Below are 25,958 nucleotides of genomic sequence, written 5' to 3'. Positions count from 1 at the left end.
TTTTTTTTTTTTAATAGGGTGACGGAGAGCTATACCTTTCCCATCTATGTGAACTTAGGTTTAAACTAGATTTCCCTTGGCTATTATATAAGACAAAAAACCCCACATCACCCCCTTTCACTCCCCCAACCCCCAAAAAGTGTTTTAGTCTATTGAGTTTTTGTGTCCTCAGTTGTGTCTGATTCACGGCAACTCACGAACTCTACACAGCCAGGCTCTTCCGTCCATGGAATTCAGGGCAATTTTTTTCTGTCACAGTAAATGCCCACCCTGGGTGATCCAAAGGCAAGGGCTCAGAGGCTCCTGAGAGAATAACTCCTTTCAGCTGAGCACAGAGCTGGCTCCTCACTGGGATGCCTGTGGCCTGGGGCTCCCAGAGGGGACAGCAGCACTCGCCCCACCGTGTGGTCACTGCTGCAAGTGCAGGCTGCTCCTCACTCCCCCTTGACAGTGTCCCTGAGGGCAGAACAGTGTGAATCTACTCAAGGTGGAAATGCAAACTCCGATGCAACCAAACTTCCCACAAGGTCTCCAAAACCACTCAGGAACAGGGAATTGGAAACTGCAGGGCATGACATGAATGGAGATGGAGACTTGACACCTTACACCGAGTTCACTTCCAGTTATCCCTAGACAAAGTTTCCATGAAAACTTGTCACAAATCTAGAAGAACAATGAGCAGAAACCGGACACGTGCTTTGAGTCTTCACACACAAAACTAAAAGGCAGTCCACAAAACAACCCAGAGAATACAGTGGACTTTGCAAAATCAAAGATATCTACCGTGGGAAAGACCTCATTAGAAAAGCAAAAGACAGGTCATACATCGCGAGACGAATGAGTGGAAACACAAAGCTTCTCAAGGACGGGTCTCCAAACAGACAAAGAACACCAACACAACAAGCCTGTGAAAACTAGGGAAAGGTCTGAAGGGACGCCAGACTGAGGAAGACACACACAGAGTATCCCGGATGATATCCAGCACTGAGGGCCTGAAGAAACAACAGTCTAGTTGCACTCCCTCAGGCCTGTGTGACCCTGGATGAGGCCTCTGTTTCCCGGTGGCTCTGAGAGATGGACAGGGAGGAAGGGGAAGAGAAATCACTTGCACTTCTAATACTCACAGCAAAGTCTTCCAATGAGAAGGGAATTATCACCCCCACTGACAATGCCATTCACTGAAGTGATACCCACGAGTCCATCTAACCCAGAAGGGAAGGAAGGACCTGTTCTCACAAAACGGCGAGAGATGGAAGAAAGAAGATCAAGCCCACACCAATCACTGGAAAGAGAAGCTGTGCTCAGGGCTTGAAAGAATTCCTATTGGGAAAATGATGTCACAGCCCCACAAGGCAATCCACAGCTTCGATGCTATTCCTCCCAAAATGCCAATGCATGTTCGCACCGAACAAAGAATTGCAAAAGGGGTTACGGAAACAGAAAAGAGCCTAAATTGTCAATACAATCCGACAAAAAAGCCCCGATACGGACGTCCAAGGTTGTGTGAAAGGAAATTAGACGACCAAACTAGGATCCTCAGGAGAGTATCGGAGAAGGCGATGGCAACCCAATCCAGTACTCTTGCCTGGAAAATGCCCTGGACGGAGGAGCCTGGTAGGCTGCAGGCCGTGGGGTCGCGCAGAGTCAGACACGACTGAAGTGACTTAGCCGCAGCGGCAGCAGCAGGACAGTATGCTATTGGGAATACAACAACACACACAGATCCAGATCGATGGAACAAAGTTGAGGGTCCAGAAACAAACCCCGGCATCCAAGGTCAACTCATCTCTGACACAGAAGGGGAGAATATCCAAATGGGAACAAGAAAGCCTCTTCAATCAATGTCCATGGGAAAACCAGACAGCTACATCTGAAGAACGCTATTGGTTTTGATCTCACACCACCTCAATATCGGGGAAAAACCTCACCCTAAAGACTGATGTCATGAGATAGCTAGAAAGAAGCGTAGGTCAAAGGCTCCTTAACATCAGAGTCTCCTTGCCATTTGCTGGGCGGAGGTAGAAATGGGTCTCTTCAAGTAAGGGAAAGAGGGAAACCAAGTACACCAATGGGTTTCCATCCAATGGAACCTCTTCACAACAGAGAAGCTAAGCATTCACAAATGCAAAAGATAGGAAACGGAACATGAGAGACTCCTTGCAAGTGGTGGATCTGAGAAGGGGTTCATATGGAAAGAGACGAAGAATGCACAGCACTCAGATTCCAAGAAACACCACCACCACCCTTGACCCTTCCCCCATGACCAACTCCGACCTAAAGCCTTTCTCTCCCTCTAACCTATCCCTAAAACATAACCCTCATCTAATCATATACATGTGCATTCCTAGCATCCATCCATCCACACACGAGAGAGAAAGAGGAAGACACAGACTGAATCGAGAAAGGAAAAGAGAGGGACACAGCCAGAGAGAGACACGGAACCAAAGAGAGGAAAGGAGTCGATGGTCCAGACTTTTCATCAATCTGTCTCGAAGGTAGAAGCAATGACAGCGCCCATCCACCCCAGAAGGGGGAAACGGACGGAAGGTTTGGAGAGGAAAAGACAAGAACGCAGGGAGCCATTAGAAGCTCAGCCACCCGCAGAAGCCGAGCTGGGACACTTGAACAGAATCTCAATGGAAACAGAGGACCAGAAAGTTGGCTACTCTTTTCTATCAGAGAGGGAGACCTTCGAGACTTCCTTTCGGTCCTCCAACTTGCATGCGGGGTCTCCAAACAGTCAGGAGGGGGAGTGCCTTTTCCTGGGTACCACGGCGCATCCAGGCCTCGTTCTGCCCCATTCTGTGCTGTGTCAGCCCTGGATGGAGTCTTTCTTTCTGAAGTCTCAGCGCACAAGCTCCACGTGATATCAGCCCCAGGTGGAAAGGCATGGAGCTGCTCGTAGGCCGACAGACCTAGGAAACAGATGGGAGAATGACCCCCACTCTGCAGATGGAGAGACCGGGGAAACCCTGAGGGGCATATGCTTGTCCAGGGCCACACCACTTATGAGAAGAAGGAGCCTGGTCTGAGAGCAGCGGGGTCCTCGGAGCTCAGGCCCTGGCTGCACCCAGGCCTCCCCAGGGCTGTGGGCTGGGCTGTGTGGCTGTCACTGTGCCTGCACATGGCCTAAGGGGGGTGGTCGAGCAGTCAGAAACCCAGAGATTCCCTTGCGAAGTTTTGGGGAAGGGACCTCAGCACGAACCCCAGGAAATGATGTCACCTGCCGGCAACAGAACCCAACAGAACCCGCAACCCGGGTATCCAGGCCTCCAGAGCGGAGAGGAGCCCCCAGCCAGATCACTTGCTGCCAGGATGTTCTGCTGTTTGCCCCTGCCCAGAGGCCGGGGCCTCAGGAGAGCTCACAGGCAGTGTGCGTGGGCACCCTGTCGACGTTGGCTCAGGGCACCCCCGAGAGGCCTCTGGCCCTTTGCCCGGAGAAACAGAAAGGTAACACGGGGAGCCCCAGGCGGGGCCAGGCCACCTGTCCCATGCCACCCGGAAACACCGGGTCCTTTGCCTGTGTGTGTGGATGCGGGTTTCTCAGGGTGTGTCTCCCTCAAGGAAGCCCAGGCGGATGTGGGGTCAGAAGCCTGCGGACAAGTTGTGTCCACACCCCAGGGGAGAGCAGGCTGGGTGGGATGGGGAGAGTGCGGGCAGTGCCGGCCGCCCAGGCTGACCTCACACCCTCAGGTGGGTCTCTTTCCTCCCGGGTGGGGATCTGAGCAGACACACGTCTCTGACCCTTCTGGGAAGAGAAGTTCGAGCAGGCAGAAGCAGCGGCTCCACTGGCCAGGCCCAGCTCGGAAAACTCCCAGCACGGCTGGCTGACGGTCACTGTCGTTGCAGAGCTTCCCACGTGATGAGGCCGAGGACGGGGACACCCCGTCCACCTCCCGGAGGGAGGGGTCGGAGCACCACCCCCCCGCCCGTGAGGCCCAGTGCAGGCTCCAGGTGAGCGTGCCCACGGAGGCATCAGCCCCACCGGGGGCGAAGCGGAGGCGGGGAAGGCCTGCTGCCGAGACACCGCCCAGGATACACCCGGCGGCCCAGTCTGAGGCTGCCACGGAGCTCAGCACACCCGGCTCCGACCCAGAGTCCCGAGAACCCCGGCCTCTGAGGCAGCAGGAGGACCTGGAGCCCAGCACGCCAGAGCACAGAGGTGAGGACGCTGGGGCTGGTGCATGGGAGTGTGTGGGGAGGGGGTGCTGAGCTACACACGGACGAGTCCCCGAAAGATGCTGCTGGGCCTGCAGCAAGCGCTGGCCTCACACCCCCACCCCCATCTTGCACACTTCAGTCCCAAAAGACATCCGACCCTGGGTATTCTTTGGGAATCTCTTGGAAGCTTTCTGTCCCGGGATACGCACATGCCAAGGCTGGCCTGTGGGCAAACTTTGCTTCTCCCCCAGCTCTAGCACTGGCCTCCAACTGGAACCAGGCTCTACTTCCCAGACCTGTCCCTACAGAGGTGGTGGCTCCAGGTGCAGGACCCAGGGATCCACCGAGGCCAGATGGAGAACCGAGACTTGTCCTCGCAGAGACACCAGGCCAGCTGGGTACTGGCCAGCACACCGGGCAGATCGGATCTCCGTGCCTGCAGGGCCCCCAGCCCCAGGCACTGATGTCCCACCCCCTCAGCCAGAACCTCCACCTCCACGTGCACCTGTACCTGCTCGGGCTTTGGCAGGAGAACCCGAGGCAGAGGAGGAGTCACCGCCTCGGCAGGGAGAGCCTGCCCTGGCTCCCGCGCAACACCCAGACGCCGACGATGACTCACTCGCCCCTGCAGGAAGAACGAGCCCCCGCTCTGGGCAGAGACCCAGAGCCCTTGCCGGAAACACCACGTCCAGGGGAGCGGTCGGCTCTGCAGCCTCCATCCCTGTCTGCTCACCGTGGACGCCGGCAACTCGGTCTGCCCCCAGGGGACATGGAGTTCCTTTCCCCTGAACTGCTTTGCATTTGGTTTGTTTCCACCTTTCTGGTGATGTTTTATTTTGTGTATGGTTTCCTGTATTTCTCTTGGTTAAGTTGGGATTAGTAAACTTTTTCATCATTGTTGCAATTTGGGAACACTGTTGTGTAACTCTGGTGATACTGTGTTACCATCCCACTTTGTAGTTTCAGACCCGTTCGATCTTTATGCCCCACCCCCCAACAAAGCCTGGATTCAAGGCAAGCACGCCCTGTTCATCCCTCCCCCCGATCCTGAACACAATTTCATCTTTTCTTTCTGCATTCCTTCCTATATTCTTGGTGTCCCCAATCAATGACTCTCAGTGAAATGACTGAAGGAGTTTTTTTCGGACTCTCCACCTACTGTAAGACTCCATTGGAGAGTTCTCATTTGTATGTCATTTGAACTAGCCTTTGATAGCTGAAAGGACGGTGTACGTCCTTTCAAGATATCATGTGCCAAACGAAGCCCTTTTGGCAAATGCCATCATTATCTCCAGGCAGGCATTGCTGTTTGAAGGGTGACATCTCAGCCAGAAGGCAGAGGCTGAGCTCCTCTTGTTGCACCAGCTCCCAAAAGAAGCCAAGAAAGGGAGCTGGAACAACAAACCACCCCAACGCCCAGGAAAGCGTTCTTCACGACAGAAGGCTAGAAAATGACCCAACAACCTTGTGGCCCAGAACCCCTCTAAAAAATCACTGTTCCATAAAAAAGAGAAACACATGGGAAGTTCCAAGGAGAGGCAATGCCCATGGCCAGTGTACTTTAGAGACGGCCTGACCGCTCCGGGGAAGACACGCACCGACGGAACCCCTTGGGAAACAGCAGTGATAGTCCTCACCGTCGTAAGGGTTTCCTCTGGGGACAACCTGCCCTGGGCACCACATGAGGGAGCAGACCGGCTTCTCTTCCTCTGCCCCCACACCATTCACTCATGAAGGCAGCTCAGGTGTTCTCATGCCCTGCCTGCCTGCCTGCCTGCCTGGCTCATCCGTGAGCTGTGCCCACCTCCAGGGCAGGACTCCACCTTCTCCTCTCTGTGTACCGTGAATCTGCACACAGTGGGCTTTCAGAACCTTAGGAGACTTGAGCCATTCCCACTGGAGCCAGAACCCTCCCCAGGAAGGAAAACAGCTGTGGAGTCATTTTGGCCCCAGCACTGGTTCCCAAAACCTGGCGGCTCCTACAGCCTCTACGGTGTGAAGAGGGAGGTCCCTTTTGACAGAGCTTTCCGGCTGTCAGATCTAAGCTGTTGTTTCCCTGTCAGCTGTGTCTCTTCCGTTGCAGCCAGGTGGGCCACGCTGCTCCAAAGGAGCTCACAAGCTGAGTTGCAAGGGAGGTATTGAGAGGACAGGGATGGCTACAACGTGCTGCAAACTGAGTGAGGGTCCCCACAATCCTCAGCAAAGGTCTGTGGTGTGCAAGTGGGGAGTAGAGGGCCCCCAAGTTCCAAAGGAAGGGAGGTACTCGGGAGCTGAAGCCCTTGGCTGCTGTGGTAGCAGCTGCAGATGGCAGCTCGTCCACAGTGCACTTCGAATGAGGTCATATGAGCGGGACTCTGGAAATGGCTCCGAAATCCAGAGAAAGGGGTCAGGGTATGTGGGAATCCGGTGGGGGTGGGGGGTGGATGAAGGAAGGTGTCCTTCCCCTCTCCAGTGCAATTTGGTTTGGTGAGTCTCAAAGCTACCAGATGGCACTTCCCAAGTCAGGCCCCCGCAGGAATCAGGGTGGGCTGCGTGCCTCGGCCCCTGCCACAGGGACAAGCCACACCACTGGCCTCCCTGAGCTCAAATGGCCGGATCTGGGGGTTCTGTCTGGGTGCACACCTCCTTGCTGTGGCCAAGTTCCCCCCTTCTCTGAGCACCAGCTTCATCCTTTCGAAGGAGGACATCGATTGCTACCTTGGCACGTTACTCTCTTCATCCTGTGAAGACTCATTAGGCTTATCCTACAATTACTAGCTGGCCCGAAGAGATATCTCCTGAATCCAGATTAAGCTGGAGTCTCCCAGGCTCATCTGGCATGTCTTCCCTGAAGTCTGCCAAAACCCACACCCTTGCATTTCCAGGGACTCCCCTTAGCCAGCTGGGCAGAAAACCCAGCATGCTTCAAACAAGCTGACAGACAAGCGGGAGAGGACTCACGGGCAGACGGCCTCCCTCAGGTCTCGGGTGGAGCTCTGGGACCACAGCAGCAACGGGCCATCCCAGCCCCTGGGCTCAGCAGCGCCCTCATTCTCAGGCCGGCGGCTCTGCCCTGAGGGGAGCAGGAAGGTCACCAACTGCCGCAGGCGGACCTCAAGCCCCTCCCACTGCTGGAGCCTGACCTCCCCCGGCCCCACCCCTTCCCCTACCCCAGCAGGACGAGAGCTCGTCTTCCCCTGGCTTCCAACGTGGGGCCCGGCCCTGGGCCCCGATTGGGCACTGCCCCAGTCCGGAGCCAATCACAGTGGCCAGGGAGGTGGAACGCACCGATTCGCCAGGTCCAGGTCATGTGACCATGCTCCCCAGGAAACTCAGATATTACCAAGATTCCCTAACAAACCAATGAACAAAATTATCCAGTAAATGCAAACCGTACTTTTTAATGAGGCCAATGTCACAGAAAAAAAAAAAAAATGCTTCACAATGAACTGCTCAAGGAAGCTACTAAATAAACTTTCAGAAAAGTTAAGTCGTTTTTTTTTTTTTTTTTTAATAGGGTGACGGAGAGCTATACCTTTCCCATCTATGTGAATTTAGGTTTAAACTAGATTTCCCTTGGCTATTATATAAGACAAAAAACCCCACATCACCCCCTTTCACTCCCCCCACCCCCAAAAAGTGTTTTAGTCTATTGAGTTTTTGTGTCCTCAGTTGTGTCTGATTCACGGCAACTCACAAACTCTACACAGCCAGGCTCTTCCGTCCATGGAATTCAGGGCAATTTTTTTCTGTCACAGTAAATGCCCACCCTGGGTGATCCAAAGGCAAGGGCTCAGAGGCTCCTGAGAGAATAACTCCTTTCAGCTGAGCACAGAGCTGGCTCCTCACTGGGATGCCTGTGGCCTGGGGCTCCCAGAGGGGACAGCAGCACTCGCCCCACCGTGTGGTCACTGCTGCAAGTGCAGGCTGCTCCTCACTCCCCCTTGACAGTGTCCCTGAGGGCAGAACAGTGTGAATCTACTCAAGGTGGAAATGCAAACTCCGATGCAACCAAACTTCCCACAAGGTCTCCAAAACCACTCAGGAACAGGGAATTGGAAACTGCAGGGCATGACATGAATGGAGATGGAGACTTGACACCTTACACCGAGTTCACTTCCAGTTATCCCTAGACAAAATTTCCATGAAAACTTGTCACAAATCTAGAAGAACAATGAGCAGAAACCGGACACGTGCTTTGAGTCTTCACACACAAAACTAAAAGGCAGTCCACAAAACAACCCAGAGAATACAGTGGACTTTGCAAAATCAAAGATATCTACCGTGGGAAAGACCTCATTACAAAAGCAAAAGACAGGTCATACATCGCGAGACGAATGAGTGGAAACACAAAGCTTCTCAAGGACGTGTCTCCAAACAGACAAAGAACACCAACACAACAAGCCTGTGAAAACTAGGGAAAGGTCTGAAGGGACGCCAGACTGAGGAAGACACACACAGAGTATCCCGGATGATGTCCAGCACTGAGGGCCTGAAGAAACAACAGTCTGGTTGCACTCCCTCAGGCCTGTGTGACCCTGGATGAGGCCTCTGTTTCCCGGTGGCTCTGAGAGATGGACAGGGAGGAAGGGGAAGAGAAATCACTTGCACTTCTAATACTCACAGCAAAGTCTTCCAATGAGAAGGGAATTATCACCCCCACTGACAATGCCATTCACTGAAGTGATACCCACGAGTCCATCTAACCCAGAAGGGAAGGAAGGACCTGTTCTCACAAAACGGCGAGAGATGGAAGAAAGAAGATCAAGCCCACACCAATCACTGGAAAGAGAAGCTGTGCTCAGGGCTTGAAAGAATTCCTATTGGGAAAATGATGTCACAGCCCCACAAGGCAATCCACAGCTTCGATGCTATTCCTCCCAAAATGCCAATGCATGTTCGCACCGAACAAAGAATTGCAAAAGGGGTTACGGAAACAGAAAAGAGCCTAAATTGTCAATACAATCCGACGAAAAAGCCCCGATACGGACGTCCAAGGTTGTGTGAAAGGAAATTAGACGACCAAACTAGGATCCTCAGGAGAGTATCGGAGAAGGCGATGGCGACCCACTCCAGTACTCTTGCCTGGAAAATGCCCTGGACGGAGGAGCCTGGTAGGCTGCAGGCCATGGGGTCGCGCAGAGTCAGACACGACTGAAGTGACTTAGCCGCAGCGGCAGCAGCAGGACAGTATGCTATTGGGAATACAACAACACACACAGATCCAGATCGATGGAATAAAGTTGAGGGTCCAGAAACAAACCCCGGCATCCAAGGTCAACTCATCTCTGACACAGAAGGGGAGAATATCCAAATGGGAACAAGAAAGCCTCTTCAATCAATGTCCATGGGAAAACCAGACAGCTACATCTGAAGAACGCTATTGGTTTTGATCTCACACCACCTCAATATCGGGGAAAAACCTCACCCTAAAGACTGATGTCATGAGATAGCTAGAAAGAAGCGTAGGTCAAAGGCTCCTTAACATCAGAGTCTCCTTGCCATTTGCTGGGCGGAGGTAGAAATGGGTCTCTTCAAGTAAGGGAAAGAGGGAAACCAAGTACACCAATGGGTTTCCATCCAATGGAACCTCTTCACAACAGAGAAGCTAAGCATTCACAAATGCAAAAGATAGGAAACGGAACATGAGAGACTCCTTGCAAGTGGTGTATCTGAGAAGGGGTTCATATGGAAAGAGACGAAGAATGCACAGCACTCAGATTCCAAGAAACACCACCACCACCCTTGACCCTTCCCCCATGACCAACTCCGACCTAAAGCCTTTCTCTCCCTCTAACCTATCCCTAAAACATAACCCTCATCTAATCATATACATGTGCATTCCTAGCATCCATCCATCCACACACGAGAGAGAAAGAGGAAGACACAGACTGAATCGAGAAAGGAAAAGAGAGGGACACAGCCAGAGAGAGACACGGAACCAAAGAGAGGAAAGGAGTCGATGGTCCAGACTTTTCATCAATCTGTCTCGAAGGTAGAAGCAATGACAGCGCCCATCCACCCCAGAAGGGGGAAACGGACGGAAGGTTTGGAGAGGAAAAGACAAGAACGCAGGGAGCCATTAGAAGCTCAGCCACCCGCAGAAGCCGAGCTGGGACACTTGAACAGAATCTCAATGGAAACAGAGGACCAGAAAGTTGGCTACTCTTTTCTATCAGAGAGGGAGACCTTCGAGACTTCCTTTCGGTCCTCCAACTTGCATGCGGGGTCTCCAAACAGTCAGGAGGGGGAGTGCCTTTTCCTGGGTACCACGGCGCATCCAGGCCTCGTTCTGCCCCATTCTGTGCTGTGTCAGCCCTGGATGGAGTCTTTCTTTCTGAAGTCTCAGCGCACAAGCTCCACGTGATATCAGCCCCAGGTGGAAAGGCATGGAGCTGCTCGTAGGCCGACAGACCTAGGAAACAGATGGGAGAATGACCCCCACTCTGCAGATGGAGAGACCGGGGAAACCCTGAGGGGCATATGCTTGTCCAGGGCCACACCACTTATGAGAAGAAGGAGCCTGGTCTGAGAGCAGCGGGGTCCTCGGAGCTCAGGCCCTGGCTGCACCCAGGCCTCCCCAGGGCTGTGGGCTGGGCTGTGTGGCTGTCACTGTGCCTGCACATGGCCTAAGGGGGGTGGTCGAGCAGTCAGAAACCCAGAGATTCCCTTGCGAAGTTTTGGGGAAGGGACCTCAGCACGAACCCCAGGAAATGATGTCACCTGCCGGCAACAGAACCCAACAGAACCCGCAACCCGGGTATCCAGGCCTCCAGAGCGGAGAGGAGCCCCCAGCCAGATCACTTGCTGCCAGGATGTTCTGCTGTTTGCCCCTGCCCAGAGGCCGGGGCCTCAGGAGAGCTCACAGGCAGTGTGCGTGGGCACCCTGTCGACGTTGGCTCAGGGCACCCCCGAGAGGCCTCTGGCCCTTTGCCCGGAGAAACAGAAAGGTAACACGGGGAGCCCCAGGCGGGGCCAGGCCACCTCTCCCATGCCACCCGGAAACACCGGGTCCTTTGCCTGTGTGTGTGGATGCGGGTTTCTCGGGGTGTGTCTCCCTCAAGGAAGCCCAGGCGGATGTGGGGTCAGAAGCCTGCGGACAAGTTGTGTCCACACCCCAGGGGAGAGCAGGCTGGGTGGGATGGGGAGAGTGCGGGCAGCGCCGGCCGCCCAGGCTGACCTCACACCCTCAGGTGGGTCTCTTTCCTCCCGGGTGGGGATCTGAGCAGACACACGTCTCTGACCCTTCTGGGAAGAGAAGTTCGAGCAGGCAGAAGCAGCGGCTCCACTGGCCAGGCCCAGCTCGGAAAACTCCCAGCACGGCTGGCTGACGGTCACTGTCGTTGCAGAGCTTCCCACGTGATGAGGCCGAGGACGGGGACACCCCGTCCACCTCCCGGAGGGAGGGGTCGGAGCACCACCCCCCCGCCCGTGAGGCCCAGTGCAGGCTCCAGGTGAGCGTGCCCACGGAGGCATCAGCCCCACCGGGGGCGAAGCGGAGGCGGGGAAGGCCTGCTGCCGAGACACCGCCCAGGATACACCCGGCGGCCCAGTCTGAGGCTGCCACGGAGCTCAGCACACCCGGCTCCGACCCAGAGTCCCGAGAACCCCGGCCTCTGAGGCAGCAGGAGGACCTGGAGCCCAGCACGCCAGAGCACAGAGGTGAGGACGCTGGGGCTGGTGCACGGGAGTGTGTGGGGAGGGGGTGCTGAGCTACACACGGACGAGTCCCCGAAAGATGCTGCTGGGCCTGCAGCAAGCGCTGGCCTCACACCCCCACCCCCATCTTGCACACTTCAGTCCCAAAAGACATCCGACCCTGGGTATTCTTTGGGAATCTCTTGGAAGCTTTCTGTCCCGGGATACGCACATGCCAAGGCTGGCCTGTGGGCAAACTTTGCTTCTCCCCCAGCTCTAGCACTGGCCTCCAACTGGAACCAGGCTCTACTTCCCAGACCTGTCCCTACAGAGGTGGTGGCTCCAGGTGCAGGACCCAGGGATCCACCGAGGCCAGATGGAGAACCGAGACTTGCCCTCGCAGAGACACCAGGCCAGCTGGGTACTGGCCAGCACACCGGGCAGATCGGATCTCCGTGCCTGCAGGGCCCCCAGCCCCAGGCACTGATGTCCCACCCCCTCAGCCAGAACCTCCACCTCCACGTGCACCTGTACCTGCTCGGGCTTTGGCAGGAGAACCCGAGGCAGAGGAGGAGTCACCGCCTCGGCAGGGAGAGCCTGCCCTGGCTCCCGCGCAACACCCAGACGCCGACGATGACTCACTCGCCCCTGCAGGAAGAACGAGCCCCCGCTCTGGGCAGAGACCCAGAGCCCTTGCCGGAAACACCACGTCCAGGGGAGCGGTCGGCTCTGCAGCCTCCATCCCTGTCTGCTCACCGTGGACGCCGGCAACTCGGTCTGCCCCCAGGGGACATGGAGTTCCTTTCCCCTGAACTGCTTTGCATTTGGTTTGTTTCCACCTTTCTGGTGATGTTTTATTTTGTGTATGGTTTCCTGTATTTCTCTTGGTTAAGTTGGGATTAGTAAACTTTTTCATCATTGTTGCAATTTGGGAACACTGTTGTGTAACTCTGGTGATACTGTGTTACCATCCCACTTTGTAGTTTCAGACCCGTTCGATCTTTATGCCCCACCCCCCAACAAAGCCTGGATTCAAGGCAAGCACGCCCTGTTCATCCCTCCCCCCGATCCTGAACACAATTTCATCTTTTCTTTCTGCATTCCTTCCTATATTCTTGGTGTCCCCAATCAATGACTCTCAGTGAAATGACTGAAGGAGTTTTTTTCGGACTCTCCACCTACTGTAAGACTCCATTGGAGAGTTCTCATTTGTATGTCATTTGAACTAGCCTTTGATAGCTGAAAGGACGGTGTACGTCCTTTCAAGATATCATGTGCCAAACGAAGCCCTTTTGGCAAATGCCATCATTATCTCCAGGCAGGCATTGCTGTTTGAAGGGTGACATCTCAGCCAGAAGGCAGAGGCTGAGCTCCTCTTGTTGCACCAGCTCCCAAAAGAAGCCAAGAAAGGGAGCTGGAACAACAAACCACCCCAACGCCCAGGAAAGCGTTCTTCACGACAGAAGGCTAGAAAATGACCCAACAACCTTGTGGCCCAGAACCCCTCTAAAAAATCACTGTTCCATAAAAAAGAGAAACACATGGGAAGTTCCAAGGAGAGGCAATGCCCATGGCCAGTGTACTTTAGAGACGGCCTGACCGCTCCGGGGAAGACACGCACCGACGGAACCCCTTGGGAAACAGCAGTGATAGTCCTCACCGTCGTAAGGGTTTCCTCTGGGGACAACCTGCCCTGGGCACCACATGAGGGAGCAGACCGGCTTCTCTTCCTCTGCCCCCACACCATTCACTCATGAAGGCAGCTCAGGTGTTCTCATGCCCTGCCTGCCTGCCTGCCTGCCTGGCTCATCCGTGAGCTGTGCCCACCTCCAGGGCAGGACTCCACCTTCTCCTCTCTGTGTACCGTGAATCTGCACACAGTGGGCTTTCAGAACCTTAGGAGACTTGAGCCATTCCCACTGGAGCCAGAACCCTCCCCAGGAAGGAAAACAGCTGTGGAGTCATTTTGGCCCCAGCACTGGTTCCCAAAACCTGGCGGCTCCTACAGCCTCTACGGTGTGAAGAGGGAGGTCCCTTTTGACAGAGCTTTCCGGCTGTCAGATCTAAGCTGTTGTTTCCCTGTCAGCTGTGTCTCTTCCGTTGCAGCCAGGTGGGCCACGCTGCTCCAAAGGAGCTCACAAGCTGAGTTGCAAGGGAGGTATTGAGAGGACAGGGATGGCTACAACGTGCTGCAAACTGAGTGAGGGTCCCCACAATCCTCAGCAAAGGTCTGTGGTGTGCAAGTGGGGAGTAGAGGGCCCCCAAGTTCCAAAGGAAGGGAGGTACTCGGGAGCTGAAGCCCTTGGCTGCTGTGGTAGCAGCTGCAGATGGCAGCTCGTCCACAGTGCACTTCGAATGAGGTCATATGAGCGGGACTCTGGAAATGGCTCCGAAATCCAGAGAAAGGGGTCAGGGTATGTGGGAATCCGGTGGGGGTGGGGGGTGGATGAAGGAAGGTGTCCTTCCCCTCTCCAGTGCAATTTGGTTTGGTGAGTCTCAAAGCTACCAGATGGCACTTCCCAAGTCAGGCCCCCGCAGGAATCAGGGTGGGCTGCGTGCCTCGGCCCCTGCCACAGGGACAAGCCACACCACTGGCCTCCCTGAGCTCAAATGGCCGGATCTGGGGGTTCTGTCTGGGTGCACACCTCCTTGCTGTGGCCAAGTTCCCCCCTTCTCTGAGCACCAGCTTCATCCTTTCGAAGGAGGACATCGATTGCTACCTTGGCACGTTACTCTCTTCATCCTGTGAAGACTCATTAGGCTTATCCTACAATTACTAGCTGGCCCGAAGAGATATCTCCTGAATCCAGATTAAGCTGGAGTCTCCCAGGCTCATCTGGCATGTCTTCCCTGAAGTCTGCCAAAACCCACACCCTTGCATTTCCAGGGACTCCCCTTAGCCAGCTGGGCAGAAAACCCAGCATGCTTCAAACAAGCTGACAGACAAGCGGGAGAGGACTCACGGGCAGACGGCCTCCCTCAGGTCTCGGGTGGAGCTCTGGGACCACAGCAGCAACGGGCCATCCCAGCCCCTGGGCTCAGCAGCGCCCTCATTCTCAGGCCGGCGGCTCTGCCCTGAGGGGAGCAGGAAGGTCACCAACTGCCGCAGGCGGACCTCAAGCCCCTCCCACTGCTGGAGCCTGACCTCCCCCGGCCCCACCCCTTCCCCTACCCCAGCAGGACGAGAGCTCGTCTTCCCCTGGCTTCCAACGTGGGGCCCGGCCCTGGGCCCCGATTGGGCACTGCCCCAGTCCGGAGCCAATCACAGTGGCCAGGGAGGTGGAACGCACCGATTCGCCAGGTCCAGGTCATGTGACCATGCTCCCCAGGAAACTCAGATATTACCAAGATTCCCTAACAAACCAATGAACAAAATTATCCAGTAAACGCAAACCGTACTTTTTAATGAGGCCAATGTCACAGAAAAAAAAAAAAATGCTTCACAATGAACTGCTCAAGGAAGCTACTAAATAAACTTTCAGAAAAGTTAAGTCGTTTTTTTTTTTTTTTTTTAATAGGGTGACGGAGAGCTATACCTTTCCCATCTATGTGAATTTAGGTTTAAACTAGATTTCCCTTGGCTATTATATAAGACAAAAAACCCCACATCACCCCCTTTCACTCCCCCCACCCCCAAAAAGTGTTTTAGTCTATTGAGTTTTTGTGTCCTCAGTTGTGTCTGATTCACGGCAACTCACAAACTCTACACAGCCAGGCTCTTCCGTCCATGGAATTCAGGGCAATTTTTTTCTGTCACAGTAAATGCCCACCCTGGGTGATCCAAAGGCAAGGGCTCAGAGGCTCCTGAGAGAATAACTCCTTTCAGCTGAGCACAGAGCTGGCTCCTCACTGGGATGCCTGTGGCCTGGGGCTCCCAGAGGGGACAGCAGCACTCGCCCCACCGTGTGGTCACTGCTGCAAGTGAAGGCTGCTCCTCACTCCCCCTTGACAGTGTCCCTGAGGGCAGAACAGTGTGAATCTACTCAAGGTGGAAATGCAAACTCCGATGCAACCAAACTTCCCACAAGGTCTCCAAAACCACTCAGGAACAGGGAATTGGAAACTGCAGGGCATGACATGAATGGAGATGGAGACTTGACACCTTACACCGAGTTCACTTCCAGTTATCCCTAGACAAAATTTCCATGAAAACTTGTCACAAATCTAGAAGAACAATGAGCAGAAACCGGACACGTGCTTTGAGTCTTCACACACAAAACTAAAAGGCAGTCCACAAAACAACCCAGAGAATACAGTGGACTTTGCAAAATCAAAGATATCTACCGTGGGAAAGACCTCATTACAAAAGCAAAAGACAGGTCATACATCGCGAGACGAATGAGTGGAAACACAAAGCTTCTCAAGGACGTGTCTCCAAACAGACAAAGAACACCAACACAACAAGCCTGTGAAAACTAGGGAAAGGTCTGAAGGGACGCCAGACTGAGGAAGACACACACAGAGTATCCCGGATGATGTCCAGCACTGAGGGCCTGAAGAAACAACAGTCTAGTTGCACTCCCTCAGGCCTGTGTGACCCTGGATGAGGCCTCTGTTTCCCGGTGGCTCTGAGAGATGGACAGGGAGGAAGGGGAAGAGAAATCACTTGCACTTCTAATACTCACAGCAAAGTCTTCCAATGAGAAGGGAATTATCACCCCCACTGACAATGCCATTCACTGAAGTGATACCCACGAGTCCATCTAACCCAGAAGGGAAGGAAGGACCTGTTCTCACAAAACGGCGAGAGATGGAAGAAAGAAGATCAAGCCCACACCAATCACTGGAAAGAGAAGCTGTGCTCAGGGCTTGAAAGAATTCCTATTGGGAAAATGATGTCACAGCCCCACAAGGCAATCCACAGCTTCGATGCTATTCCTCCCAAAATGCCAATGCATGTTCGCACCGAACAAAGAATTGCAAAAGGGGTTACGGAAACAGAAAAGAGCCTAAATTGTCAATACAATCCGACGAAAAAGCCCCGATACGGACGTCCAAGGTTGTGTGAAAGGAAATTAGACGACCAAACTAGGATCCTCAGGAGAGTATCGGAGAAGGCGATGGCGACCCACTCCAGTACTCTTGCCTGGAAAATGCCCTGGACGGAGGAGCCTGGTAGGCTGCAGGCCATGGGGTCGCGCAGAGTCAGACACGACTGAAGTGACTTAGCCGCAGCGGCAGCAGCAGGACAGTATGCTATTGGGAATACAACAACACACACAGATCCAGATCGATGGAATAAAGTTGAGGGTCCAGAAACAAACCCCGGCATCCAAGGTCAACTCATCTCTGACACAGAAGGGGAGAATATCCAAATGGGAACAAGAAAGCCTCTTCAATCAATGTCCATGGGAAAACCAGACAGCTACATCTGAAGAACGCTATTGGTTTTGATCTCACACCACCTCAATATCGGGGAAAAACCTCACCCTAAAGACTGATGTCATGAGATAGCTAGAAAGAAGCGTAGGTCAAAGGCTCCTTAACATCAGAGTCTCCTTGCCATTTGCTGGGCGGAGGTAGAAATGGGTCTCTTCAAGTAAGGGAAAGAGGGAAACCAAGTACACCAATGGGTTTCCATCCAATGGAACCTCTTCACAACAGAGAAGCTAAGCATTCACAAATGCAAAAGATAGGAAACGGAACATGAGAGACTCCTTGCAAGTGGTGTATCTGAGAAGGGGTTCATATGGAAAGAGACGAAGAATGCACAGCACTCAGATTCCAAGAAACACCACCACCACCCTTGACCCTTCCCCCATGACCAACTCCGACCTAAAGCCTTTCTCTCCCTCTAACCTATCCCTAAAACATAACCCTCATCTAATCATATACATGTGCATTCCTAGCATCCATCCATCCACACACGAGAGAGAAAGAGGAAGACACAGACTGAATCGAGAAAGGAAAAGAGAGGGACACAGCCAGAGAGAGACACGGAACCAAAGAGAGGAAAGGAGTCGATGGTCCAGACTTTTCATCAATCTGTCTCGAAGGTAGAAGCAATGACAGCGCCCATCCACCCCAGAAGGGGGAAACGGACGGAAGGTTTGGAGAGGAAAAGACAAGAACGCAGGGAGCCATTAGAAGCTCAGCCACCCGCAGAAGCCGAGCTGGGACACTTGAACAGAATCTCAATGGAAACAGAGGACCAGAAAGTTGGCTACTCTTTTCTATCAGAGAGGGAGACCTTCGAGACTTCCTTTCGGTCCTCCAACTTGCATGCGGGGTCTCCAAACAGTCAGGAGGGGGAGTGCCTTTTCCTGGGTACCACGGCGCATCCAGGCCTCGTTCTGCCCCATTCTGTGCTGTGTCAGCCCTGGATGGAGTCTTTCTTTCTGAAGTCTCAGCGCACAAGCTCCACGTGATATCAGCCCCAGGTGGAAAGGCATGGAGCTGCTCGTAGGCCGACAGACCTAGGAAACAGATGGGAGAATGACCCCCACTCTGCAGATGGAGAGACCGGGGAAACCCTGAGGGGCATATGCTTGTCCAGGGCCACACCACTTATGAGAAGAAGGAGCCTGGTCTGAGAGCAGCGGGGTCCTCGGAGCTCAGGCCCTGGCTGCACCCAGGCCTCCCCAGGGCTGTGGGCTGGGCTGTGTGGCTGTCACTGTGCCTGCACATGGCCTAAGGGGGGTGGTCGAGCAGTCAGAAACCCAGAGATTCCCTTGCGAAGTTTTGGGGAAGGGACCTCAGCACGAACCCCAGGAAATGATGTCACCTGCCGGCAACAGAACCCAACAGAACCCGCAACCCGGGTATCCAGGCCTCCAGAGCGGAGAGGAGCCCCCAGCCAGATCACTTGCTGCCAGGATGTTCTGCTGTTTGCCCCTGCCCAGAGGCCGGGGCCTCAGGAGAGCTCACAGGCAGTGTGCGTGGGCACCCTGTCGACGTTGGCTCAGGGCACCCCCGAGAGGCCTCTGGCCCTTTGCCCGGAGAAACAGAAAGGTAACACGGGGAGCCCCAGGCGGGGCCAGGCCACCTCTCCCATGCCACCCGGAAACACCGGGTCCTTTGCCTGTGTGTGTGGATGCGGGTTTCTCGGGGTGTGTCTCCCTCAAGGAAGCCCAGGCGGATGTGGGGTCAGAAGCCTGCGGACAAGTTGTGTCCACACCCCAGGGGAGAGCAGGCTGGGTGGGATGGGGAGAGTGCGGGCAGCGCCGGCCGCCCAGGCTGACCTCACACCCTCAGGTGGGTCTCTTTCCTCCCGGGTGGGGATCTGAGCAGACACACGTCTCTGACCCTTCTGGGAAGAGAAGTTCGAGCAGGCAGAAGCAGCGGCTCCACTGGCCAGGCCCAGCTCGGAAAACTCCCAGCACGGCTGGCTGACGGTCACTGTCGTTGCAGAGCTTCCCACGTGATGAGGCCGAGGACGGGGACACCCCGTCCACCTCCCAGAGGGAGGGGTCGGAGCACCACCCCCCCGCCCGTGAGGCCCAGTGCAGGCTCCAGGTGAGCGTGCCCACGGAGGCATCAGCCCCACCGGGGGCGAAGCGGAGGCGGGGAAGGCCTGCTGCCGAGACACCGCCCAGGATACACCCGGCGGCCCAGTCTGAGGCTGCCACGGAGCTCAGCACACCCGGCTCCGACCCAGAGTCCCGAGAACCCTGGCCTCTGAGGCAGCAGGAGGACCTGGAGCCCAGCACGCCAGAGCACAGAGGTGAGGACGCTGGGGCTGGTGCATGGGAGTGTGTGGGGAGGGGGTGCTGAGCTACACACGGACGAGTCCCCGAAAGATGCTGCTGGGCCTGCAGCAAGCGCTGGCCTCACACCCCCACCCCCATCTTGCACACTTCAGTCCCAAAAGACATCCGACCCTGGGTATTCTTTGGGAATCTCTTGGAAGCTTTCTGTCCCGGGATACGCACATGCCAAGGCTGGCCTGTGGGCAAACTTTGCTTCTCCCCCAGCTCTAGCACTGGCCTCCAACTGGAACCAGGCTCTACTTCCCAGACCTGTCCCTACAGAGGTGGTGGCTCCAGGTGCAGGACCCAGGGATCCACCGAGGCCAGATGGAGAACCGAGACTTGTCCTCGCAGAGACACCAGGCCAGCTGGGTACTGGCCAGCACACCGGGCAGATCGGATCTCCGTGCCTGCAGGGCCCCCAGCCCCAGGCACTGATGTCCCACCCCCTCAGCCAGAACCTCCACCTCCACGTGCACCTGTACCTGCTCGGGCTTTGGCAGGAGAACCCGAGGCAGAGGAGGAGTCACCGCCTCGGCAGGGAGAGCCTGCCCTGGCTCCCGCGCAACACCCAGACGCCGACGATGACTCACTCGCCCCTGCAGGAAGAACGAGCCCCCGCTCTGGGCAGAGACCCAGAGCCCTTGCCGGAAACACCACGTCCAGGGGAGCGGTCGGCTCTGCAGCCTCCATCCCTGTCTGCTCACCGTGGACGCCGGCAACTCGGTCTGCCCCCAGGGGACATGGAGTTCCTTTCCCCTGAACTGCTTTGCATTTGGTTTGTTTCCACCTTTCTGGTGATGTTTTATTTTGTGTATGGTTTCCTGTATTTCTCTTGGTTAAGTTGGGATTAGTAAACTTTTTCATCATTGTTGCAATTTGGGAACACTGTTGTGTAACTCTGGTGATACTGTGTTACCATCCCACTTTGTAGTTTCAGACCCGTTCGATCTTTATGCCCCACCCCCCAACAAAGCCTGGATTCAAGGCAAGCACGCCCTGTTCATCCCTCCCCCCGATCCTGAACACAATTTCATCTTTTCTTTCTGCATTCCTTCCTATATTCTTGGTGTCCCCAATCAATGACTCTCAGTGAAATGACTGAAGGAGTTTTTTTCGGACTCTCCACCTACTGTAAGACTCCATTGGAGAGTTCTCATTTGTATGTCATTTGAACTAGCCTTTGATAGCTGAAAGGACGGTGTACGTCCTTTCAAGATATCATGTGCCAAACGAAGCCCTTTTGGCAAATGCCATCATTATCTCCAGGCAGGCATTGCTGTTTGAAGGGTGACATCTCAGCCAGAAGGCAGAGGCTGAGCTCCTCTTGTTGCACCAGCTCCCAAAAGAAGCCAAGAAAGGGAGCTGGAACAACAAACCACCCCAACGCCCAGGAAAGCGTTCTTCACGACAGAAGGCTAGAAAATGACCCAACAACCTTGTGGCCCAGAACCCCTCTAAAAAATCACTGTTCCATAAAAAAGAGAAACACATGGGAAGTTCCAAGGAGAGGCAATGCCCATGGCCAGTGTACTTTAGAGACGGCCTGACCGCTCCGGGGAAGACACGCACCGACGGAACCCCTTGGGAAACAGCAGTGATAGTCCTCACCGTCGTAAGGGTTTCCTCTGGGGACAACCTGCCCTGGGCACCACATGAGGGAGCAGACCGGCTTCTCTTCCTCTGCCCCCACACCATTCACTCATGAAGGCAGCTCAGGTGTTCTCATGCCCTGCCTGCCTGCCTGCCTGCCTGGCTCATCCGTGAGCTGTGCCCACCTCCAGGGCAGGACTCCACCTTCTCCTCTCTGTGTACCGTGAATCTGCACACAGTGGGCTTTCAGAACCTTAGGAGACTTGAGCCATTCCCACTGGAGCCAGAACCCTCCCCAGGAAGGAAAACAGCTGTGGAGTCATTTTGGCCCCAGCACTGGTTCCCAAACCCTGGCGGCTCCTACAGCCTCTACGGTGTGAAGAGGGAGGTCCCTTTTGACAGAGCTTTCCGGCTGTCAGATCTAAGCTGTTGTTTCCCTGTCAGCTGTGTCTCTTCCGTTGCAGCCAGGTGGGCCACGCTGCTCCAAAGGAGCTCACAAGCTGAGTTGCAAGGGAGGTATTGAGAGGACAGGGATGGCTACAACGTGCTGCAAACTGAGTGAGGGTCCCCACAATCCTCAGCAAAGGTCTGTGGTGTGCAAGTGGGGAGTAGAGGGCCCCCAAGTTCCAAAGGAAGGGAGGTACTCGGGAGCTGAAGCCCTTGGCTGCTGTGGTAGCAGCTGCAGATGGCAGCTCGTCCACAGTGCACTTCGAATGAGGTCATATGAGCGGGACTCTGGAAATGGCTCCGAAATCCAGAGAAAGGGGTCAGGGTATGTGGGAATCCGGCGGGGGTGGGGGGTGGATGAAGGAAGGTGTCCTTCCCCTCTCCAGTGCAATTTGGTTTGGTGAGTCTCAAAGCTACCAGATGGCACTTCCCAAGTCAGGCCCCCGCAGGAATCAGGGTGGGCTGCGTGCCTCGGCCCCTGCCACAGGGACAAGCCACACCACTGGCCTCCCTGAGCTCAAATGGCCGGATCTGGGGGTTCTGTCTGGGTGCACACCTCCTTGCTGTGGCCAAGTTCCCCCCTTCTCTGAGCACCAGCTTCATCCTTTCGAAGGAGGACATCGATTGCTACCTTGGCACGTTACTCTCTTCATCCTGTGAAGACTCATTAGGCTTATCCTACAATTACTAGCTGGCCCGAAGAGATATCTCCTGAATCCAGATTAAGCTGGAGTCTCCCAGGCTCATCTGGCATGTCTTCCCTGAAGTCTGCCAAAACCCACACCCTTGCATTTCCAGGGACTCCCCTTAGCCAGCTGGGCAGAAAACCCAGCATGCTTCAAACAAGCTGACAGACAAGCGGGAGAGGACTCACGGGCAGACGGCCTCCCTCAGGTCTCGGGTGGAGCTCTGGGACCACAGCAGCAACGGGCCATCCCAGCCCCTGGGCTCAGCAGCGCCCTCATTCTCAGGCCAGCGGCTCTGCCCTGAGGGGAGCAGGAAGGTCACCAACTGCCGCAGGCGGACCTCAAGCCCCTCCCACTGCTGGAGCCTGACCTCCCCCGGCCCCACCCCTTCCCCTACCCCAGCAGGACGAGAGCTCGTCTTCCCCTGGCTTCCAACGTGAGGCCCGGCCCTGGGCCCCGATTGGGCACTGCCCCAGTCCGGAGCCAATCACAGTGGCCAGGGAGGTGGAACGCACCGATTCGCCAGGTCCAGGTCATGTGACCATGCTCCCCAGGAAACTCAAATATTACCAAGATTCCCTAACAAACCAATGAACAAAATTATCCAGTAAACGCAAACCGTACTTTTTAATGAGGCCAATGTCACAGAAAAAAAAAAAAATGCTTCACAATGAACTGCTCAAGGAAGCTACTAAATAAACTTTCAGAAAAGTTAAGTCGTTTTTTTTTTTTTTTTTTAATAGGGTGACGGAGAGCTATACCTTTCCAATCTATGTGAATTTAGGTTTAAACTAGATTTCCCTTGGCTATTATATAAGACAAAAAACCCCACATCACCCCCTTTCACTCCCCCCACCCCCAAAAAGTGTTTTAGTCTATTGAGTTTTTGTGTCCTCAGTTGTGTCTGATTCACGGCAACTCACAAACTCTACACAGCCAGGCTCTTCCGTCCATGGAATTCAGGGCAATTTTTTTCTGTCACAGTAAATGCCCACCCTGGGTGATCCAAAGGCAAGGGCTCAGAGGCTCCTGAGAGAATAACTCCTTTCAGCTGAGCACAGAGCTGGCTCCTCACTGGGATGCCTGTGGCCTGGGGCTCCCAGAGGGGACAGCAGCACTCGCCCCACCGTGTGGTCACTGCTGCAAGTGCAGGCTGCTCCTCACTCCCCCTTGACAGTGTCCCTGAGGGCAGAACAGTGTGAATCTACTCAAGGTGGAAATGCAAACTCCGATGCAACCAAACTTCCCACAAGGTCTCCAAAACCACTCAGGAACAGGGAATTGGAAACTGCAGGGCATGACATGAATGGAGATGGAGACTTGACACCTTACACCGAGTTCACTTCCAGTTATCCCTAGACAAAATTTCCATGAAAACTTGTCACAAATCTAGAAGAACAATGAGCAGAAACCGGACACGTGCTTTGAGTCTTCACACACAAAACTAAAAGGCAGTCCACAAAACAACCCAGAGAATACAGTGGACTTTGCAAAATCAAAGATACCTACCGTGGGAAAGACCTCATTACAAAAGCAAAAGACAGGTCATACATCGCGAGACGAATGAGTGGAAACACAAAGCTTCTCAAGGACGTGTCTCCAAACAGACAAAGAACACCAACACAACAAGCCTGTGAAAACTAGGGAAAGGTCTGAAGGGACGCCAGACTGAGGAAGACACACACAGAGTATCCCGGATGATGTCCAGCACTGAGGGCCTGAAGAAACAACAGTCTAGTTGCACTCCCTCAGGCCTGTGTGACCCTGGATGAGGCCTCTGTTTCCCGGTGGCTCTGAGAGATGGACAGGGAGGAAGGGGAAGAGAAATCACTTGCACTTCTAATACTCACAGCAAAGTCTTCCAATGAGAAGGGAATTATCACCCCCACTGACAATGCCATTCACTGAAGTGATACCCACGAGTCCATCTAACCCAGAAGGGAAGGAAGGACCTGTTCTCACAAAACGGCGAGAGATGGAAGAAAGAAGATCAAGCCCACACCAATCACTGGAAAGAGAAGCTGTGCTCAGGGCTTGAAAGAATTCCTATTGGGAAAATGATGTCACAGCCCCACAAGGCAATCCACAGCTTCGATGCTATTCCTCCCAAAATGCCAATGCATGTTCGCACCGAACAAAGAATTGCAAAAGGGGTTACGGAAACAGAAAAGAGCCTAAATTGTCAATACAATCCGACGAAAAAGCCCCGATACGGACGTCCAAGGTTGTGTGAAAGGAAATTAGACGACCAAACTAGGATCCTCAGGAGAGTATCGGAGAAGGCGATGGCGACCCACTCCAGTACTCTTGCCTGGAAAATGCCCTGGACGGAGGAGCCTGGTAGGCTGCAGGCCATGGGGTCGCGCAGAGTCAGACACGACTGAAGTGACTTAGCCGCAGCGGCAGCAGCAGGACAGTATGCTATTGGGAATACAACAACACACACAGATCCAGATCGATGGAATAAAGTTGAGGGTCCAGAAACAAACCCCGGCATCCAAGGTCAACTCATCTCTGACACAGAAGGGGAGAATATCCAAATGGGAACAAGAAAGCCTCTTCAATCAATGTCCATGGGAAAACCAGACAGCTACATCTGAAGAACGCTATTGGTTTTGATCTCACACCACCTCAATATCGGGGAAAAACCTCACCCTAAAGACTGATGTCATGAGATAGCTAGAAAGAAGCGTAGGTCAAAGGCTCCTTAACATCAGAGTCTCCTTGCCATTTGCTGGGCGGAGGTAGAAATGGGTCTCTTCAAGTAAGGGAAAGAGGGAAACCAAGTACACCAATGGGTTTCCATCCAATGGAACCTCTTCACAACAGAGAAGCTAAGCATTCACAAATGCAAAAGATAGGAAACGGAACATGAGAGACTCCTTGCAAGTGGTGTATCTGAGAAGGGGTTCATATGGAAAGAGACGAAGAATGCACAGCACTCAGATTCCAAGAAACACCACCACCACCCTTGACCCTTCCCCCATGACCAACTCCGACCTAAAGCCTTTCTCTCCCTCTAACCTATCCCTAAAACATAACCCTCATCTAATCATATACATGTGCATTCCTAGCATCCATCCATCCACACACGAGAGAGAAAGAGGAAGACACAGACTGAATCGAGAAAGGAAAAGAGAGGGACACAGCCAGAGAGAGACACGGAACCAAAGAGAGGAAAGGAGTCGATGGTCCAGACTTTTCATCAATCTGTCTCGAAGGTAGAAGCAATGACAGCGCCCATCCACCCCAGAAGGGGGAAACGGACGGAAGGTTTGGAGAGGAAAAGACAAGAACGCAGGGAGCCATTAGAAGCTCAGCCACCCGCAGAAGCCGAGCTGGGACACTTGAACAGAATCTCAATGGAAACAGAGGACCAGAAAGTTGGCTACTCTTTTCTATCAGAGAGGGAGACCTTCGAGACTTCCTTTCGGTCCTCCAACTTGCATGCGGGGTCTCCAAACAGTCAGGAGGGGGAGTGCCTTTTCCTGGGTACCACGGCGCATCCAGGCCTCGTTCTGCCCCATTCTGTGCTGTGTCAGCCCTGGATGGAGTCTTTCTTTCTGAAGTCTCAGCGCACAAGCTCCACGTGATATCAGCCCCAGGTGGAAAGGCATGGAGCTGCTCGTAGGCCGACAGACCTAGGAAACAGATGGGAGAATGACCCCCACTCTGCAGATGGAGAGACCTGGGAAACCCTGAGGGGCATATGCTTGTCCAGGGCCACACCACTTATGAGAAGAAGGAGCCTGGTCTGAGAGCAGCG

General features: G+C 54.3%; 2 protein-coding genes and 1 long non-coding RNA gene across 4 annotated transcripts; 2 read left to right on the top strand and 1 right to left on the bottom strand.

Annotated features, from left to right (window-relative positions):
* On the top strand, positions 1–5,069 carry LOC145514025 (uncharacterized). The gene is made up of 3 exons (XM_081511108.1): positions 1–3,450; positions 3,850–4,162; positions 4,413–5,069. The coding sequence occupies exons 1-3, from the start codon at positions 3,214–3,216 to the stop codon at positions 5,039–5,041; spliced, it is 1,179 nt and encodes a 392-aa protein (XP_081367234.1). The 5' UTR covers positions 1–3,213; the 3' UTR covers positions 5,042–5,069.
* A 5,851-nt stretch (positions 5,070–10,920) lies between these two features.
* On the top strand, positions 10,921–12,713 carry LOC145514044 (uncharacterized). 2 transcript variants are annotated; one of them, XM_081511128.1, is made up of 3 exons: positions 10,921–11,090; positions 11,490–11,802; positions 12,110–12,713. In XM_081511128.1, the coding sequence occupies exons 1-3, from the start codon at positions 10,956–10,958 to the stop codon at positions 12,679–12,681; spliced, it is 1,020 nt and encodes a 339-aa protein (XP_081367254.1). In that variant the 5' UTR covers positions 10,921–10,955; the 3' UTR covers positions 12,682–12,713. The 2 variants fall into 2 exon arrangements, with proteins under 2 accessions (XP_081367254.1, XP_081367253.1); XM_081511127.1 differs by having other exon boundaries at positions 12,053–12,713.
* LOC145514051 (uncharacterized) lies at positions 12,637–22,592 on the bottom strand. The gene is made up of 2 exons (XR_014059823.1): positions 22,381–22,592; positions 12,637–14,853 (listed from the first exon to the last, which is right to left on the bottom strand). It is a non-coding gene; the product is annotated as an uncharacterized LOC145514051 (long non-coding RNA).
* Positions 22,593–25,958: the final 3,366 nt, after the last annotated feature.

The sequence above is a fragment of the Giraffa tippelskirchi genome, chromosome 7, assembly GCF_054371585.1.
Source record: "Giraffa tippelskirchi isolate mGirTip1 chromosome 7, T2T-mGirTip1v1.2.pri, whole genome shotgun sequence".
Lineage (NCBI taxonomy): Eukaryota > Metazoa > Chordata > Mammalia > Artiodactyla > Giraffidae > Giraffa > Giraffa tippelskirchi.
Note: the sequence above shows the minus strand (reverse complement) of the source record. Positions and strands in the feature narration are given on the sequence as shown.

Excerpts from the sequence above, each read along its gene's own strand:
- LOC145514025 (XM_081511108.1), top strand. The coding sequence starts at position 3,214 with ATGATGTCACCTGCCGGCAACAGAACCCAACAGAACCCGCAACCCGGG. Across the intron at positions 3,451-3,849 it reads TTGCCCGGAGAAACAGAAAG|AGCTTCCCACGTGATGAGGC; the intron begins GTAACACGGGGA and ends CTGTCGTTGCAG. Across the intron at positions 4,163-4,412 it reads CAGCACGCCAGAGCACAGAG|CTCTAGCACTGGCCTCCAAC; the intron begins GTGAGGACGCTG and ends CTTCTCCCCCAG.
- LOC145514044 (XM_081511127.1), top strand. The coding sequence starts at position 10,956 with ATGTTCTGCTGTTTGCCCCTGCCCAGAGGCCGGGGCCTCAGGAGAGCT. Across the intron at positions 11,091-11,489 it reads TTGCCCGGAGAAACAGAAAG|AGCTTCCCACGTGATGAGGC; the intron begins GTAACACGGGGA and ends CTGTCGTTGCAG. Across the intron at positions 11,803-12,052 it reads CAGCACGCCAGAGCACAGAG|CTCTAGCACTGGCCTCCAAC; the intron begins GTGAGGACGCTG and ends CTTCTCCCCCAG.